We start from the raw sequence: 21,056 nt of genomic DNA, 5'->3' as shown, positions 1-21,056 counted from the left end.
TTTAATGCGATTAAAAAAAATAGTGCCGTTAACGCAAATTCTAGTTCATGTTGAGACTTGACTGGTAGAACCAACGTTTTAATGTTGGACTTGCCACCGTTGTTCATTTGCGGTTTGTTAAAATAATATAACTGAGCGTCGTAGGGATGCACTTGCATAATAAAGAAATAAATACACGCTATATTCACAAGTTGTCGGGAGCAAAACACTTTATTAACTTAATCTGTTACGGCACTGAATACCGGAGTCAAGCACGCTAGTTCATGAACTATGGAAGCCCCAAAAGGGTCAAAACACTTCGTGTAGAAACGTCCACTTTTCACATTTCACTTAAAAAACCTTGTTTTCTATAACATTTACACAGATTTTATTTAATGCGATTAATCGCGATTAACTATATGAACTTCTAAGATTAATCGCGATTAAAAATTTTAATCGTTTGACAGCCCTAATATATATATATATATATATATATATATATATATATATATATATATATATATATATATATAAATAAATAATATTTATTTATTTTCTTTATGCATTTTCTCCCTTTTTTTCCTCCCTTTTTAGCGCGTCCAATTGCCCCATTGCATCATGCTTCCTCTCCACCAATGCCGATCCCTGCTCTTACTGAGAAGAATTAAGCTAACCCACGCCCCCTATGACACGTTAGCAGCATGCCGTATGCATCTTATCACCCACTTTGATGAGTGCAGTGCAGCTTAGCTGCGTGTACGGAGGGACACACCCGAAGAGCACTCTTTTCTCATCTCTGTGCAAGCGCCATCAATCAGCCAGCAGAGGTCATAAGAGAGAGACCCTATCCGGCTTAGTCCCGCCCATATAAACAACAGGCCAATCGTTGTTCATGTGGCCACTCAGCTGGCAAGGCAGAGCTGAGATTCAATACGATGTATTCGTGATCCCAGCTCGGTTCCAGCGTGTGTTTTTACCGCTGTGCCACCTGAGCGGCCGGTTAGCTGCAATTTTATAACAAAATATTATCAATATAAAGTCTGCGGCACCCAGGTGGCGCAGCGGGGTATCCTGCTAGCACACCAGCACCGAGGTTCTGAACTCTTTGGTTTGAAACTCTGCGTTGCCACTGGTCGACTGGGCACCATCTAGCAGGCATAATTTGCAGTGCCTGCAGCAGACACGTCTCTGCTAGGGCGGGATGACCGGACTATGGGGATAGGGTTTTCAAACGATGTGTAAGGACCCTGATTGGCAGATAGAGAGGCGCCTGTGCAGGGTGCATAGGTAAAAAAGAGTTCCACAGCCGTTCAGGTGGCACAGTGGTAAAAACACACGCTGACACCAGAGCTGGGATCTCGAATACATTGTATTAAGTCTCAGTTCTGCCTGCCAGCTGGGCTGAGCAGCTAAATGAACAATGATTGGCCTGTTGTTCAGATAGGGGCATGAGGCATTAAGCCGGATAGGGACTCTCTCATAACTGATGCATTTACGACCTCTGCTGTGGGTTAGCTTTGTTCTCCTCTAATCAGAGCCGGGGTCGGCATTAGTGGAGAGGAAGCATGACGCATTCAGGCAATTAGACGCACTAAAAGTCGGGAGAAAAAGAGGAGAAAATGCATAAGGCGTGAGCAGCAATATACCCACCTCGACTGCAATCAGGGATCCCCCAGCAGCGGAAAACAAATTGACTACGCTAAATTGCATAAATAAATAAAAAAAAGAGAAAAATATAACGTCTGCACACAACTTTTTAAATACTGGTAATGCCCTTACACTTGGGTCACATCAGTCATATAAGCATATAAGAATTTTTGGATGGAGTGATCAGATTTGTAGCTACAGTGTTTTACCTGTTTCAGTTCTCAGAACTGTGGGCTTGTACAAATTGCAACACATTACAAAAATTGCAAAAATGAACACAGATGTCAGCAGTCTTTGTACAGAATTGCAAGCCATGCCCACAATTGCTGTTACTGCAATATTAACATTATAAGCTTAGAATGTTGTTTTATTTATTTGAAACATGCAGCTATAATCACACTTTCCAATTTATATTTCAGGTATAAACAGGGCAAAGCAGTTCCACAATGTTTCACATTAAAGCAGAGTAAAATTGTTATGGACCATACATGAGTAAATTATTGACTCTCACTGTTACAAGATGAATCTTGGAGTGAAACAAATTAAGTGTGAAACAAATTAGATAGGTACAGTGCATCCGGAAAGTATTCACAGCGCTTCACTTTTTCCACATTTTGTTGTTACAGCCTTATTCCAAAATGGATTAAATTAGTTTCTTTCTCTCACAAATTCTACACACACACACACACACACACACAATACCCCATGATGACAAAGTGAAAAAAATTTGAAACACAAAAATATAACATTATAAGTATTTACAGCATTTGCTCAATACTTTGTTAAAGCACCTTTTGGCAGAAATTACAGCCTCAAGTCTTTTTGAGTATGATGCTACAAGCTTGGCACACCTGTTTTTGGGCAGTTTCTCCTATTCTTCTTTGCAGATCCTCTCAAGCTCCATCAGGTTGGATGAGGAGTGTCAATGCACAGCCAATTTCAGATCTCTCCAGAGATGTTCAGTCAAGTCTGGGCTCTGGCTGGGCCACTGAAGGACATTCACAGACTTTCTCCGAAGCCACTCCTTTGTTATCTTGGCTGTGTGCTTCGGGTCGTTGTCATGTTGGAAGGTAAACCTTCACCCGAGTCTGAGGTTCAGAGCGCTCTGGAGCAGGTTATCATCAAGGACCTCGGTGTACTTAGCTGCATTTATCTTTCCCTCTATCAGGACTAGTCACCCCGGTCCCGCTGCTGAAAAACATCCCCACATCATGATGCTGCCACCACCATGCTTCACTGTAGGGATGACATTAGCCAGGTGATGAGCGGTGCCTGGTTTCCTCCAGGCATGATGCTTGGTATTCAGGCCAAAAAGTTAAATTTTGGCTTCATCAGACCAGAGAATTTTGTTTCTCATGTTTTGAGAGTCCTCTAGGTGCCTTTTGGCAAACTCCAAGCAGGTGGTCATGTGCCTGTTGTGTTTTTATGATTTAGTAAAAAACTTTTTTTTTTTTTTCTTTTTTTTTTTTTTCTTTTTTTTTTTGGTGGTATTGCTGTTTAAATTGGTTTGACATCTGCATTTTTGTGTTGCATCTGTGAAAAAAATAAAAGCTTGGAACATCTACAGCAGGGACATTGGAAAAAATAATTAAATAAGTATTTTATACATAAATCTAAAACTATTAACTTTGTTCCATACAAAAATCTTACTAAATATGTCTGAATCACATTATGCAATCAATAATAGTTTGATTCAGTTCAGAGGAATTGATTCATTTTGAATCACTTGGACCATCTGCATTGAATGAATGACTCAGTGGCGCTGGCTGCTAAATCATGGTGACGTTACTTTTTTGTAAGAGAATTTTAAGAATGAAACATGTACCAATTTATGTAATTTGCCAATAAAATGATGCACAGCGCAGCAGTGATGCAACAGGTAGAGATCATGGGGTTTTCTCCTGGTGATCTGGATACATCTCCTCTTCTAAAACATGCAGAAGATAAAGTGGCTACAATTTATTACCCCTAGGTGTGAGTGTGGACTTTTCAATGATGCCCTAACATGGACTGGATTCGATTTCTGGGTGGTGTTGGACCTGCTGCCCCTTAACAGGATGACATGGTTTGTAAAGATAAAAAAAAAATAAACAATCACAGTTGTCTGATTTTACACTTTATGATGTACTATTTTCAAAGACTGCAGACAGGCCAGTCAAGCACACACTCGGTGTCTAAGATTGTCTAAGATGCCCCACTGTTTAGCCCATGCAGAAATAGGCCAGGCATTTATACCTTTACAACCATGCCGTGATAGATGTTGGCTTTTTCACCTTTCGCTGATAAGTCTTGATGGTCCTTTTTATCTTTGGCACAAAAAACTCAGAAAACAAATATATGGTCTCATCTGACCACATCCCACCTTTACACTGTCTTTCAGTCTATCTGAGTTGAGTTTGGGTTGAGATAACTCTGCAGCATTTTTGCATAGAATTGATGTCTTCCTCTTTAAAAACTGATTCTTTTGTGGATCCTCCTTATACACAGTCATGATAACCTCATTTGTTACCAATTCACTAACTTTGCTAACTGGAATATTTGTACATCGATTACAAAGGTCTAGTCCTGCTTTGACCCACATATTACCATAAAAGGATGGTAATTAACTTGTCTGTATCTTTCTGACAGAACACAACCACAGCTTTAACTTGATGAGACATTTTTTCTCAAATATTTAGGTGATATGCACCAGAACTGAAAACTAAAAATGATGCACATGCATCATTGGTCATGGTGGTGGTTGTGAAAAAACATACAATGAAAGTGATAGCCTAGTGGGTAGAGCAGCCACTGTTGGGCCCTTAAGCAAGACCCTTAACCCTCTTGGCTACAGTGGTGCTGTACAATGGCTGCTCCTTTTTACTAGAGAGTTTTTAAGAACAATGCCATGATCTGCAGCTCAAGTGCAGCTGGTCTATGCAACAAGAGTAAGCCTCTGAATGGCATACAACAAAAGGTTTGAATCCCATTAACTGTCTCCATAACATTACCTATAATTGACTGTTCATATTTAAAAGCCCACAAATGTTGCTCAATTAAAGCAATTCTGCAAAGACCTGCAGGTAAAAATTCCATTAGTCATGTCACAGACTGATCTCCAGCTATTGAACACTGCAAGTTGCAGTTGTTGTTGTAGTTTTATGTTTACTCACAGTGTCTTCGTATTTTACATTTTCTGACACAATGGCAAAAAAAACATACAAAGATAAGAAATCACCAGTCACCACCAGTCTGCTGGGCGTCATCCAGTGGGTATAATTGGCAGTGTCAGCAGCAGACACGTTTTCTGCTAGGGCTGAATGACCGGACTATGTGGGTGGGGTCTTTAAACACTGTGTAAGGACCCTGATTAGCAGACAGAGAGGCGCCTGTGCAGAGTGCATAGGTGAAAAAGGGTTCCGCTAAGGCAGTGGTGTCCAAATTTTTTTCAAGGAGGGCCATATGTAATAATGTGAAAGTGCCCGGGGCCAACAGTCCCTGATGACATTATTTTAAACAATAAAATATGCATATAAATACGCTGTTATTTAATAATTTTATTTTCACACAGCAAACAACAAAGTAACCAAATGTAAGCATTCAGACAAACAAATCAGAACATACAGAACAAGCTATCTGAATTTCTAACAAAAATGTAAAACTTTCAGAAACTCAAAGACAGTTAGGGCGCATTTACGGAAAAAAAAAGTTAAAGTAGTTTTATGTACTAAGAGAACAACACAGGAACACTGAGTTTCTCTAAATTATTACTGGTCATCAGTTTTCTCTACCACTGAAATTCTTAGGTTGTTGTTTTAGTACAATACGTCACATAAAATTTTGTTCCTGTTAATCATTGTTTGTAAAGCCTGTGTCACTTTTATCTCGTTATATCAATAAGTGCTCATATGAATGCGTATTTACACAGTGTTGCAGCCACTATCTGGTAAAAAGAGGACTTGCATGTTGAATTTGTATGATTTATTATTTTTGTTTGACTGTGCTGGGGGTAGGGTGGCCACATTCAAAGTCACAAAAAGGAGGACATTACACCCCAAAAGGAGGATTTTTAAGTGTCCGTCCTAGCGTTGCATGGGCGGGGAATGGCAGCTGAAAAACCGGACTGTCCGACCTAAAGCCGGACGGTTGGCCACCCTAGCTGGCGGGCCACAAATAATGCCATTTAAGACAGAAGCTGACTGACTATACAAATTGACTACGCTACATTGGGAGAAAATGCAAAAATAAAATAGAAATAATAATAATATTAATAATAATAATAAAAATAATTGAGGAATGTGCGTATTAGTTTGTATAGCTGAACCTAATAAAGTGGGTGAGTGCAAGTGCAGGTGCATTCCAATTGGTGCTTGAAAATGCACAAATTAAAATGAAATGTAAATACCAGAAACACATACAGAGTAGTTGAATGAGAGCCAGGAAATGAAATATATATATATTAGGGCTGTCGAAGTTAACGCGATAGTAACGCATTAACGCAATCTCAATTTAACGCGCACGGCTTAACCGTGCACGGCATCTCTCATTAAGACAGCGTTTATGGCGTCACATCAATGTCAAAACTATCGCGCGCAACTTTTAACATTTCGCGTGTGTAAATATCCCTCTCGCGAGCGCAAAAAGAGGAATTGCGTGCACACTGATCATAAAATCGCTCTCAAACTGTCTTTTTCACTCTCGAATGTTGTTTTTCTGCTCGATTTCATTGTTGTGCGCGCGCGCGAAAGCAAATTGCGCTCGGCTGCTCTTTCTGCGCGAGAGAGGATTTTGCGCTCGCGTTTTCATAGAGGCGGTTTGGACAGTTTGGGGGCGGAGTCAGGGCCGGCTCTATCAGCGAATGCTATTGGCTCTATGCATGCAAGCTCTGTGACGTGTTTCCGTTTAGCCTTAGTCGGACAGTCTAGCTTCTGTTTTGTGAGAACCCCCAGCAAAGTTCTAAACACAACATGTCGTATAGCGGTGAATATGTAGAGTTTGCGTTTTCAAACACAAGATCGAGGTGGATCGGAACATTCTCAGGGTTCATGTTGAACGCTGCATTCGACGGGTAAAAGAGCATAAGTTGTTCGACACGGTGATCGCTATGTCCATTTCTGTTTACTGTGTTTTACCTGCATGTGAACTATCGGACTGGACCACTTGACAAGGCATGAAGCTAAACACTCGCCTTTATCTGCAATTTTCTTTTTTTTAATAACGTGTACATTTAAATATTGTAAATATATATTATAGTTTATACTCTATTTCTGTGTTAAACAAAAGCATAAAAACCAACAAAAGCCTCTTTATTATGTAAACATCTTTTATATCTACACTCTTTGATTATTTTATCAGTTCTACAATTACAGACTGTAGTTCATCTGTTTCTCTCTATACTGTGTTAGCCTCCTTTCTGTTCTTAATAATCAGGACCACCACAGAGCAGGTATTATTTAGGTGGTGGATGATTCTCAGCACTGCAGTGACAACAACATGGTGCTGGTGTGTTAGTGTGTGTTGTGCTGGTATGAGTGGATCAGATACAGCAGCGCTGCTGGAGTTTTTTAATATCATGTCCACTTACTGTCCACTTTATTAGACACTTCTACCTAGTTGGTCCACCTTCGCTCATCTATTGCTGCTGTTTGAGTTGGTCATCTTCTAGACCTTCATCAGTGGTCACAGGACGCTGCCCACCGGGCGCTGTATTTATCGTCTTATTTACTCATACCAGCACAACACACACTAACACACCACCACCATGTCAGTGTCACTGCAGTGCTGAGAATGATGCACCACCTAAATAATACCTGCTCTGTGGGGGTCCTGATTATTAAGAACAGGGTGAAAGGGGGGCTAACAATGCATGCAAAGAAACAGATTACAGTCAGTAATTGTAGAACTACAAAGTGCTTCTATATGGTAAGTGGAGCTGATAAAATGGACAGTGAGTGTAGAAACAAGGAGGTGGTTTTAATGTTATGGCTGATCAGTGATAGATGGATGGATCGATATCAGAAGAAACAATAAATGAGCTGGTGTTTCAATACTTGTCCATATTTAGTGTGTAAAACAGTTTATCTCCACCTTTGCCGTTTCTCACGTTTTGTGAATCTGGCAGTTGTTTAGCATTCATTTCATGATGAATAGACCACTTGAATGGTGTTAAAGACTTGAAATAAAATCTTTTTACATTTAACTTTAAATGAAAGTCAGTTTTTTCTCTTTTGTAACATGATACAAGGTTTTGAATTGAACAGCATATTGCTGCCAGCTTGACACTGATAAATTCTGTAATGAGTATGTCTTGATAACCTGCCGTAAGAAACATAAAAAAAAAATAAAAAATCAAGTTCACCCTCACATTTACTACAAAAATGTTTTTTTTGGAGAAAGACATGTTAATACTGTAACATCAAATTAATTAAATGACATGAAAATTTAAAGGTCTGACATAACATTTGATAATAAATAAAAGATAACTCATTAATATATTGGCAAACAAAACTTTTTACACTTAATGAAAAGATTGAGGGTAAATTGGTAATATATTCAGTCAGATATGTTAAGTTTGTTTTATTAGGAATTTAAAGTCATGTTTTACACTTTGGTTACATTCATGACAGAAACGGTAGTTACTCATTACACAAGATTCATCAGTTCAATTCATCAATATCAATTAATTAATATAAATTATATTAATATAATAAATAATTAATATCAAACAGTCATGGACAATTTAGTGTCTCCAATTCACCTCACTTACACACTTCTGGACTGTGGGAGGAGCACCCGGAGGAAACCCACATGGATACAGGGAGAACATGCAAACTCCACACAGAAAGAACCCAGACCACTCCACCTGGGAATTAAACACACACACATACATTATATATATATATATATATATATATACCTGACACTGTGCAAGGAGAAGATGCATCAAAATGAAATTGTAATGGTATGCTTCAAAGCTAACTAAAACATAAATCTCAATACTGGTCTGTCAAGCTAGATGTAGTGTTTGTCTAGTCTAGCAAAACAACCACTAACCAGTTTACAACTAGCCTACCTGCATGGTTATAAGGAAATGCTTGCAAACGTACTTACCTTCATATTTGTCAATGTAGCTGGTGTTGTACATTTAAAATCGTTCACCGTCAGACGAGGTTAATCTTGAAGACAACAAGTGTAAAAGAGAGAGCCACGATATCTGCTTGTTGACAACCGGCGTCTGAATACCGGAAGTTGATCTGTCCCGTACACGAGAACCCGGAAGTAAGGCGTGCATAGAGCCGGCCCTGACTCCGCCCCCAAACTGTCCAAACCGCCTCTATGAAAACGCGAGCGCAAAATCTTCTCTCGCGCAGAAAGAGCAGCCGAGCGCAATTTGCTTTCGCGCGCGCGCACAACAATGAAATCGAGCAGAAAAACAACATTCGAGAGTGAAAAAGACAGTTTGAGAGCGATTTTATGATCAGTGTGCACGCAATTCCTCTTTTTGTGCTCGCGAGAGGGATATTTACACACGCGAAATGTTAAAAGTTGCGCGCGATAGTTTTGACATTGATGTGACGCCATAAGCGTTTCTCAAATGTAACCGAGCGTCGTAGTGATGCACTTTCTTAATAAAGAAATAGATACACGGTATATTCACAAGTTGTCAGGAGCAAAACACTTTATTACTTTTTCTGTTACGGTACCAAACAGCGGACAGCCAGAGTCAAGCATGCTATTCCATGAACTATGGAAGCCCCAAAGGGTCAAAACACACTCACTTCGTGTATCACACTCACTTCGTCCATCAAACCATTGTCACGATAAAACCACAGAAAAGTCTGTTACAATAACTACGCCTTATCCCACCTAAAGCACCGCTGATCTACAATGTTTGCTGATGGAGAAATTTTTACCTACAATCTGACATATATACGAAGTCAGGGGTCTCTGCTGGATAGTATTACTGCCTAGTATGTGAGTGAATAAAACTCCCTTACAGTTTTCTCTTGTCCCAGCAGTTTTTAACATCAGTACATTTAGCATAAAATGTGTTCACCATTTTAACTGTAACATTTCACTTAAAAATCCTTATTTTCTATAACATATAACAAGTCTATAACAAATAACACAGATTTTTTTTAATGCGATTAATCGCGATTAACTATATGAAATTCTGAGATTAATTGCGATTAAAATTTTTAATCGTTTGACAGCCCTAATATATATTTAATGTCATGGAGATATACAGTATATACAGTACCAGTCAAATGTTTAGACACACTTTTCCATTCAATTGAATTGAAAAGTGTGTCCAAACTTTTGACTGGTACTGTGTATATATATACACCATATTTATTTACAACATATTAATTTGCTTCAAATAAATGCTGTATATAATCACACTTCATCCTGAGGCTTAGCCGCTGCTGCTCTGGGTTGAAGTGTGCGTGCGGTTTTTTCTCCGCTGCGGTAGGAGGCGGTATGTGTTCTGAGCCTGTATAGCATCGTAGCAATAAAGGAAGAGTGAAGGCGCTGAAAGCGTGTGCTCATTCAGGACGCTCAGCAGAAAGTTTTACTAGTTTCTTCTCCTTCAGAGCTTCAGCGTGTACTATTATCCATATTCAGCCTTAAGGTAAGAATTTATTCTAATTATGTAACTAATTTATTATGCTGGAATCTTTTAAAGGGTTGTTTTGCATAGTTTGTGGTGAGATTTAATAGTTAAGGAGCCATGCCGCTTAGCTAACGGTTAACTTGAACTTTATTTAATGTCGTATTTATTTAGTACCAAATAAAATGTTGTAATTATTATAAATATAACTTTCCCTAACTATGTTTTACTTTAGACAATCATATACACTAGAATAAAAACTAAAACCAGCGGATGTTCACTGTACAATGTATTGGTAGCTAACTAACAGGTTTGTATAGGTTTTGTTGTAATGTATAAGTATTTATATTAGCTGAATTAGTAAAACAATGTTAGTATGTAATATAGAAGCTGTATGTTCTATTCACAGAGTGAGTGAGGAAAGATAAGAATCAGGTCATGTGTGTGTGTATGATTGTGTCTGAAACTCATCGTTGGTGGTTCTTTACTAAAACAAGTTCAAGTGCACATGAAGCTGTTTGTATTCTACACTTGTTTGGCACTTGTGTTGAGCACCTGTGTGTGTGTGTGTGTGTGTGTGTGTGTGTGTGTGTGTGTGTGTGTGGTAGAACAGCTGGTCTTGGTCAAGTTCATAATGAGTAATTTCAGTGGAGCTCTCTGCTGGAGGTTCAGATGCACTTCATTCAGGAGGGTCTCAACTGCGTTAGCTTTACAGTTACATTTTATTCATTTAGCAGATGCTTTTATCCAAAGTCAAATGTATTTGTATAGTGCCTTTTACAATGGACATTGTCTCAAAGCAACTTTACAGATTCCAGGACCATCAGACCAAAAACTCCTGTTGAGCAAGCCGAGGGCAACAGTGGAAAGGATAAACACCAACCATCCTCCTTGGATGGTCTGGAGGATAATTGGAGTAAATAGGATTTACACATCATATGAACACAAAATTAAATTGAACTGAAAGTTATAACTAGTAAAAAAAATAATAATAATGTAAACAATTGGAGTTCTTCATTATTCAGTCCAGTCTGTGATAAAGTCTGTAGTGAGTTCTTGACATTTTCCAAGAATTGGCAGCATTGTCGGCACGGCGGTCTCAATTTGTAGGATTCAATCTTGTGTGGGTAAACAAGTTTCCGTCAGAACCACCTTGGAGTAAAACAGACAATGTAGTTAAAAGTGACTTGCAGTGTACAGTCTAAGCATCTGAGGGTGAATGGCCCAATAGTGGCAACCTGACGGTGGTGGGGTTTGAACCAGCAACCTTATGCTTACTAGTCCAGTGCTTTAATCGCTAGGCTTCAGTTGCCTTAGTCAGTGTACAAGTGTCTGTCAACATAAACGACAAAAAGTGGCACGTCTGGCACAGAAAACCTGGTGAGGCACAAGAAACTGTGTATTATCAATATCTGGCTCGTCAGTGAAACTAAAGACAAGCCTACTTGCTCAATAAATCCAAACTCAAACGCACCTCATCAGTGAAGTCACGTATGTACAGATGAGTGTAAAACAGAAGTTAGTGCAGACCGGATGCCAATAACGGCATGTCATCTCACACTTCGGTTACATTCATGACAGGAACGGTAGTTACTCATTACACAAGGTTCATCATTTCACAAGGTTATATCAAACAGTCATGGACAATTTAGTATCTCCAATTCACCTCACTTGCATGTCTTTGGACTGTGGGAGGAAACTGGAGCACCCGAAGGAAACCCACGCGGACACGGGGAGAACATGCAAACTTCACACAGAAAGGACCCTGACCACCCCACCTAGGGATCGAACCCAGGACCTTCCTGCTGTGAGGCAACAGTGCCGCCCTGTCATCTCACACAACTGGTATACAGTGGAACCTTGACTTACGAGTTTAATTCGTTCTGTGACCAAGCTCGTAACTCAATTTGCTCGTATATAAAATCAAATTTTCCCATTAAAATGAATTGAAACTCTATTAATCCGTTCCAGCCCCCCAAAAACCACACCGATTTTTTTGTTACGTGTTTATAAATAAGAAAAATGTACTTTATAAATAACAAATAATGTATAAAAAAATTATAATACATAATAAAAGAGAATGTAAAGAAATAAATTGGTTTTATTAAGTGTATTTACCTTGAAAATCAGACGAAGATGCTGGCGGAGGCGGAGATTGGCGGAGGAAGTTGGGGAAGTGTTTCATTTCGTGCTCACTTAACTTACTCACTACACACTTAATGCTACAATATATTGCTAAATTTAATGTACACACTATGCTACACTTTATCGTCAGGCTTAATTGCGACTTTTTAAAAATATATATATTTTTTTACTTCACTTAATCTTATTCTTCACTGACTTTTGGCTTTTTCGTCACATTTTCCTCGCTTTCACTTGCTTGTACGGCATGATGACCAGGTGAGCTAAACTCAGCTGAGCTCGTAACTCAGATCTCGGCTCATATCACAAAGCAAAAAATCGACCAAGTGACGGCTCGTATCTCGGAAAATTCGTAAGTTGGGTCACTCGTAAGTCAAGGTTCCACTGTATTACCAGTTAGAGCATAACATTACAAATTCAAAGTTTTCAAGTATACAATCATTGTGGTCTGTAACTGTAATAACACACCCAAAACAACCTTTCAGAGCAGTTAAAACCCAATGATTTTTGTACTTTAACCTACAGCCAGGGTGGCTCGGTGGGTAGCACTGTCACCTCACAGCAAAATTCAATCCCCAGGTGGGGCGCTCCGGGTCCTTTCTGTGTGAAGTTTGTGTGGGTTTTCTTCCGGGAGCTCCTGTTTCCTCCCACAGTCCAAAGACATGCAAGTGAGGTGAATTGAAGATTTAACATTGTCAATGACCGTGTTTGACATTAAACTTGTGAACTGATGAGTCTTATGTAAAGAGCAATTACTTGTTCCATCATGAATGTAACCAAGGTGTGTAAAACATGACGTTAAAATCCTAATAAATAAATAACCTACAGCCAAAATAACACGCCTTGTAATAAAGGAAAACAGACTCACCAATGACGGTTGTTGCTTGAAAAAAGTTGCTAAAAATCATTTATCAGGGCAAACTTGTCCACCGAGCCTCGAATGTTCATCTTTAATTAATTTTTTTTTTACCAGTAACAAAATAAACAGTATATAATTGTTGACTTGATTCATTACGTGGCTAACAAAACTGTGATGACTATGGTTAGCTGCACAACAACCATACCGTAAACGATGTTTACTGAATGTCTTGACCTAGGCCTATGTATTTGTTTTATTGGCTGCTCTTAACATGTTGTTAACATGATTATGCCCCACAGTTCAGTACTGAAAGCACCTTAAACATGTGCACAGTGTATTACTGTTCACTTGATTAGAGAAAGGCAGATAGGCCGACCCAATGCTTTCCAAACAAAGATTGCTAGAAGTAGTCTAAGCCTTTATGTAACAGGTTCAGGAAGATGTTTGGAATGTACTGGACAGTGCTGCCATTTGCATATGTGATAAAGGTGCAACAAAGTTAGTTCTGCAGGCAATTGTTAATTATCGATCATGTCTTGTACTGCTCCACAGCGACATCTGGTGGGGCAAGGTCCTTAATGGCACTTAATGTAGAGACGTCTTGAAAATTAAACTTAAATGAATGGACACGTTGAAGCTTTAGACTACAAGTAACGCCTTTAATGCATGATTTGACTTTGTAAAAGTGTTTAATATAAGCTTTAATGAAAATATAAAATAACAAACAGGCTATCAGCTTGTTTCCCTCAACTTGTTTATTCTGTTTCCATAACATGATCTAGAGTCACTATGGAAACACTTTTAGGTCATAGTGGAGTCTCACTTTACTCCAGACTGTTATTTGTTTGCAAATATCTTAAAACTTCTTCAGCTACAGTAGAATAATACAGATTATTTCTGTGCTTTATTAATTATTTACTTTGAATTTCACTTTAATAAGCATTAACAGTGTTCTTACACACATTGTTATAGGGTTTGGAAATTTGACCCAACGTCCTGTATGGCTGACATCTCCCTGGCTCACCATGGTCAGAAACGATTTATTTACACCGATCAGCCATAACATTAAAACCACCTCCTCGTTTCTACACACTGTCCATTTTTATCAGCTCCACTTAGCATATAAAAGCACTTTGTAGTTCTACAATTACTGACTGTAGTCCATCTGTTTCTCTACATACTTTCTTAACCTCCTTTTACCCTGTTCTTCAATGGTCAGGACCCCCACAGGACCACTACAGAGCAGGTATTATTTAGGTGGTGGATCATTCTCAACACTGCAGTGTGACACTGACATGGTGGTGTGTGTTAGTGTGTGTTGTACTGGTATGAGTGGATCAGCCACAGCAATGCTGCTGGAGTTTTTAAACACCTCACTGTCACTGCTGGACTGAGAATAGTCCACCAACCAAAAACATCCAGCCAACAGCACCCCATGGGCAGCGTCCTGTGACCACTGATGAAGGTCTCGAAGATGACTAACTAAAACAGCAGCAATAGATGAGCGATCGTCTCTGACTTTACATCTACAAGGTGGATCAACTAGGTAGGAGTGTCTAATAGAGTGGACACGATATTTAAAAACTCCAGCAGTGCTGCTGTGTCTGATCCACTCATACCAGCACAACACACACTAACACACCACCCCATGTCAGTGTCACTAAAGTGCTGAGAATGATCCACCACCTAAATAATACCTGCTCTGTGGGGGTCCTGACCAATAAAGAACAGGGTGAAAGCAGGCTAAAAAATTATGTAGAGAAACGGATGAAGTACCGTCAGTAATTGTAGAACTACAAAGTGCTTCTATATGGTAAGTGGAGCTGACAAAACGGACAGTGAGTGTAGAAACAGAGGTGGTTTTAATGTTATGTCTGATCAGTGTATTGTTGCCTGCATTCTTTTTCATAGTTTCCTGTAAGGTCAGGAGAAGAGTAAGCAAGAAAAGGAAACTAGGGCAAATCATTCATCAATCTGCACATGTCGGTTTAAAGCAACACTTGCATGACACATGGCTCTTTACTTGTAATCACGGTTTGATGTTTCTAGGTCATGCAGAAAATGAGTACCAAAGGGGCATAAGTTTTGGCTTTTTTTGTTGTGTTTATCAGACCTGTAATTGATATTTTGTGCTTAATTTCATCTTAGGTTTTGATTTCAAGCTGCCATGCCTGCGAAAAAAGCTGCAAAGAGGCAAAAAGAAATCGAGACCGAAGACGTGACGCCTGTGAAAAAAACTGAAAAAAGGCAAAAAGAAATCGAGACTGAAAACATGACGCCTGTGAAAAAAACTGAAAAAAGGCATAGTGAAAATGAGACTGAGGACAGAGCAGCTGTGAAAAAAGTGAAAGGTACTGCAGGGGGATAATGTCCATTTTATTTAATTAGGACAGCCTAAATGTGTTTGTGTGGGTGGTGGTCGTTACTTTGCAATGTAGTTATTGTTTCTCCTCTGACATCAAGCTAATTGAATTTGTGTGTGTTTGTTTGAAGTGTCTCATAGAAGTCATGGCCAAGAGAAGGGCCTGGTGCTAGTGCTCGGACAGGGGGATGTAGGTCAGTTGGGTCTGGGAGAGGACGTTCTCGAGCGGAAGAAACCAGCCCTGGTGACTCTTCCAGAGGGTATCGTGCAGGCCGTAGCAGGAGGCATGCACACCGTGTGCCTCAGTGACACAGGACATGTATGTTCTTAGTTGTTTTGTTACCCATTATGCTTTTCTATGTATAGAAACAATACGCTGACTGAAATGCACTCATATGAAGTAAAGCTTGAAGCATTTTGAACCATTTGAAGGTCACCATGATTTGAAGATGGATACAATTGCTTTCTGTTGCAGGTCTACACATTTGGATGTAATGATGAGGGTGCGCTGGGCAGAGATACCTCAGAGGAGGGCTCCGAGATGGTGCCAGGAAAGGTAGAGCTAGCAAAGAAAGTAGTTCAGGTGTGTGCAGGTGATAGCCACACAGCTGCTCTAACAGAAGATGGTGCCGTCTTCATCTGGGGATCTTTCAGGGTAAGCCAATTTTCTAGCAGTTCTGTTAATGTCTTTTTGAAGTGGTACTAGTTCATTTTCAGATTTTGCCATAACTTATCCTGGTCAGGGTAGCTGTGGGTCTAATTTCCACACAATCACTGAATGTAATGCTGATACCACCGCTGGGAATTTAATTCTTACTTATTTAGGTTAATCATCATGCCAGTTTGTTGACGATTAAGTAAGGAACCAGCAGCCCTTTTCTTTAGCAAATGAATCGTTATTCACTGATCAGCCATAACATTAAAACCACCTCCTTGTTTCTGCACACATTGTCCATTTTATCAGCTCCACTTACCATATAGGAGAACTTTGTAGTTCTACAATTACTGACTGTAGTCCATATGTTTCTCTGCATGCTTTATCCCCCTTTCATGATCCACTCATACAACACAGCACACACTAACACACCACCACCATGTCAGTGTCACTGCAGTGCTGAGAATGATTCACCACCCAAATAATACCTACTCTGTGGTGGTCCTGTGGGGGTCCTGACCATTAAAGAACAGGGTGAAAGCAGGCTAAAAAGGTATGTAGAGAAACCGATAAACTACAGTCAGTAATTGTAGAACTACAAAGTGCTTCTATATGGTAAGTGGAGCTGATATAATGGACAGTGAGTGTAGAAACAAAGAGGTGGTTTTAATGTTATGGCTGATCAGTGTAAATCAGCTTTTTACAGCTTCAGTTTCTGAAGTTAATCCTGAGAGATTCTGGTGGTGATTTATTTGGTAAATGTTAAAATTAACTGGTGTGTAGATTAAATTAAAGCAGCTTATTGCAAATCAGTTGTCGTCTTTTGCAGGATAACAACGGTGTCATTGGCCTTCTAGAGCCTATGAAAAAGTGTACCCTGCCTGTTCAAGTCCTAATAGATAAACCTGTGCTTAAAATAGCTTCAGGTAAATATTTGTTCTGTATGTCATTATGAAAGTATACGATTGATTGCTCATGTCACTTAATGTCCACGTTTACTGTCTTCCTATGAAGGCAATGATCACTTGGTAATGCTGACTTTAAATGGGGATATCTACACCTCTGGCTGTGGAGAGCAGGGCCAGCTGGGTCGAGTGCCAGAGCGCTTTGCCAACCGAGGGGGCAGGAAGGGGTTAAGTATGTTGTCGTTTTTTTTTTGTGTGTGTGTACAAAGTTTTTCAAACCATGAGGCTTGAATTTGTCTTAATTTTTCTTTTAATTTTTCTTTTATCCTTCATGGCAGTGAGGTTACTAGAGCCGCAGATGGTCATGGTAAAACCTAGAGGAAAGGTCCACTTTGTTGATGTCTTCTGTGGGGCGTATTTCACTTTTGCTGTATCTGAAGATGGTCATGTCTATGGCTTTGGCCTTTCCAACTATCACCAACTAGGTAGGTTATACCTGAGATTCCCTAGGAATAAAACTGTTTCAAATATGCATCAGCAAAATGTCATTTTGGACATTTTGTTTGAGGCCATTGTGTGTACATACTATTGTAAAGTTTTAATTTTAATTCTATTATTAATATTTGCTTTTTTGAAAATAGTAGACTTTTTTTTGTTTGTTTTTTTTATACTAAGGATATAAATTGACAATTTTCTTAAAATGATAACGTAATGATGAGCCTGAATGATAGTAAACTGTAGGGCTGGCACCGATCCGATACTCTGTATCCGATATTGGCTCAAATCACTGGATCGAATATCGCAAGAAAAAAAAACGTGTAATCCGATCCGATACTGTTGCTTAATGTAAATAAGGCCATTGTTTGTGCGTACAGCAAATAACACACAAAGCTACGTTTCAACAGCGTGCCGTTTGTTGCCAGCTCACTCAGCAACTGATGACATCATTAACATGTGCCACTGATCTACAACTCATCTGCAACAGCCATTCAGAAATTAAAACACACTGATCTACTTTTAGCATTTAAAAAAATCATCTACTGCCACATCAAAACACACTGTTTAAACACAATAAAAATTGCTTTATTAATGATAAGTCTTGTCCCGGCTTGGAGATCTCACATCCTCAACGATTAATCCATTAGTGTTATGAAATAAAACATACTACACCATGTCCCGTTCAGCCACAGACATTCTCTTCAAAATCCAGCAGGGTTTAATCATCTAAAAACGTGACAGAACTTTAACGGAAAATCTCAACTCTGCGTGAATTCTAATTGGTCCATCTTGTTTGATTGACGTCCACATCTTCTAGTTGTTTGAGAGGAGAAATGACGTATCGGATTGGTATCGGCAGATACTCAATTTGCAGTATCTGTATCGGACATAAAAAACGTGGTATTGAGCCAGCCCTAGTAAAGTAGAACAGTAAGCTGGACGAACACTGAGCAAAACCAGTTCAGCATTCACAATTTACGAGGGCTATTCAAAAAGTTTCCACACTTTTATATTTTCATTGGGAACTGTAAGGGTGGGAGGAGTAGTAATTGATTGTGACTGAGAGCTTATAGTCCAGATTTAGCTCCATCTGATTTCCACCTTTTTGGACGCTTAAAGAAGCTTTAAGAAGAAGAAGATTTTCATGTGGTGGTGGTGATGTGAAAGCAGCGGTGCATCAGTGGCTACACGTTCAATCAAAAAATTATTTGATGGCATTACAAAGTTGGTATGACGCTGAGAAAAATGCATCGGAAGTTGACTGTAGAAAAGTGATTTTGAAATTCTTAATAAGTAGAGTTTAAAAGAAGTGTAGAAACTTTTTGAAGAACCTTTCTTATTCTTACATTTTTCTTATTTATTTGTCACTAGCTTTTGTTTCGCAGTCTGAACCACAGCTTGTTGTGTGACTGAAACCCATTTATACTTTGTTTTGAAGGCACTTCAAGCACAAACACATGCTTTGTTCCTGTAAAGCTGACTGCCTTCAAAAATTCCACCACCACCTGGGTCGGTTTCTCTGGTGGGCAACACCACACCGTCTGCTTGGACTCTGAAGGTAACTGCACTTGAATTTCACATTTTCTGTTTGGATTAATCTGTTTGGATTAATCTGTTTGGATTAGTACAATAATAAACTTAATGTTTACTTCCAGGGAGGGTGTACAGTCTTGGTCGTGCTGAATATGGGCGTCTGGGTCTGGGAGAGGGTGCTGAGGAAATGAGTGAACCTACAGCAGTTAAAGGAATTAGTGGTGCCTGTGTGGTGGCTTGTGGGGCATCTGTGAGCTATGCTGTCACTAAAGAAGGTTGGTGGATTGTTGGTTATTCTACTATTTACATTTACAGCATTTAGCGAACACTTATCCAAAACAACTTACGGTTGTGACCTTATACAATCTAAGCAATTGAGGGTTAAGGGTCTTGGATCAAGGGCCCAACAGTGGCAACCTGGCAGTGATTGGTCTTGAACCAGCAACCTTCTGATTACTAGTCCAGCGGATGGCACGGTGGCTCAGTGTGTAGCACAGTCGCCTTACAGCAAGAAGGTCCTGGGTTTGATCCCCAGGTTGGGCGGTCTGGGTCCTTTCTGTGTGGAGTTTGCATGTTCTCCTTGTGTCTGCGTGGGTTTCCTCCGGGTGCTCCGGTTTCCTTCCAGTTCAAAAACGTGCAAGTGAGGTGAATTGGAGATACTAAATTGTCCATTACTGTGTTTGACATTAAAACTTGTGAACTGATTAATCTTGTGTAACGAGTAACTACCCGTCATGTTGTGAATGTAACCAAGTGTAAAACATGACGTTAAAATCCTAATAAACAAACATATGTATTCTTTGTATGCCAGGCTCTGTATATGCTTGGGGCATGGGCACCAACTTGCAGCTTGGCACAGGAGATGAGGATGATGCATGGAGTCCCGTGGAGATGGCCGGCAAGCAGTTGGAGAACCGGACTGTTCTCTCAGTTTCCAGTGGAGGGCAGCACACAGTCTTACTGGTCAAGGACAAGCAGGAGAGCTGATATTAAACCTGAGTGCTGAGTTGCCGAACTGTACTACTGTGTTGCTGGTAACTAAAACCATAGCTTGATCTGGGTTGCTAGGGAAATCTGGGGGGGTACTAGGTATACCTGTACTGCTGGTTGTGTATGATTGGAGATATGTGAGGAGCTGGGTGGGACTGGATCTGATTAAACCTTTCTCCCACTAGGTGGAGAGCTTAAGTGTTCACTGGATCTCTTATGGTAGATCATGATCAAAGTATTTTTAAACTAGGTTTTCATTTTGATTTTTTTGGCATGTTTCTTAATTCTTTTAATGCAAATCACTAATTATTGCAGAGGGTTGGCAGCTAAGTTAGCATGTGACTATGTACTGCAAAGTGTTTTGATGGTTTAAACCGGTCTTATTCAATTTCCTGCAGTGGGATTTTAAACGTTTGTTTTTGGTCAGAGCAATAACTCTCTAATGGCTGCAGCTACAATTTGTTCATTTCTACAGAGAAGATCATTTGAAATTGCTGTAATATTGCAACATCAAGTTATTTTTTCCTAAAGTTTGAAAGATTTGCTGTTTGCATCCACAATGTGCTGGCCCAGTGGGAAGTGTAATAAAAATTTCAATCTTTTCCATGACATCTTTTTTTCACTGTTAATTAATAAGTTGAATATAGAATTTCTTTAGAACAAACACAATCATTTTTAAACATTCTGCTAATAAACAAGAACATAGCATTTTAGAAGCAAGCCGTGTATCTAACATTTAAATCTATTTAAATATCTTTGTTGTTGCATTACAATTTCTTTATAAATCAAAGCATCCAGTGTGGAAAATGTAATCTATACACCAATCAACCATAACGTTAAAACCACCTCCTTGTTTTTACACTCACTGTCCATTTTATCAGCTCCACTTACCATAT

At 39.4% G+C, this 21,056-nt stretch overlaps 1 protein-coding gene across 1 annotated transcript; it reads left to right on the top strand.

Annotated features, from left to right (window-relative positions):
* Positions 1 to 10,137: 10,137 nt before the first annotated feature.
* On the top strand, positions 10,138 to 20,762 carry rcc1 (regulator of chromosome condensation 1). Its single transcript, XM_062992150.1, has 10 exons — positions 10,138 to 10,237; positions 15,366 to 15,568; positions 15,711 to 15,898; positions 16,055 to 16,234; positions 17,064 to 17,160; positions 17,249 to 17,371; positions 17,478 to 17,624; positions 19,076 to 19,195; positions 19,293 to 19,445; positions 19,982 to 20,762. Exons 2-10 carry the CDS (start codon positions 15,385 to 15,387, stop codon positions 20,155 to 20,157), a joined length of 1,368 nt encoding a protein of 455 aa, XP_062848220.1. The 5' UTR covers positions 10,138 to 10,237; positions 15,366 to 15,384; the 3' UTR covers positions 20,158 to 20,762.
* The last annotated feature ends 294 nt before the right edge of the window (positions 20,763 to 21,056 follow it).

Source organism: Trichomycterus rosablanca, chromosome 3 (assembly GCF_030014385.1).
Source record: "Trichomycterus rosablanca isolate fTriRos1 chromosome 3, fTriRos1.hap1, whole genome shotgun sequence".
NCBI lineage: Eukaryota > Metazoa > Chordata > Actinopteri > Siluriformes > Trichomycteridae > Trichomycterus > Trichomycterus rosablanca.
The sequence above is the reverse complement of the archived record's forward strand: the minus strand, read 5'-3'. Positions and strand labels throughout refer to the sequence as shown.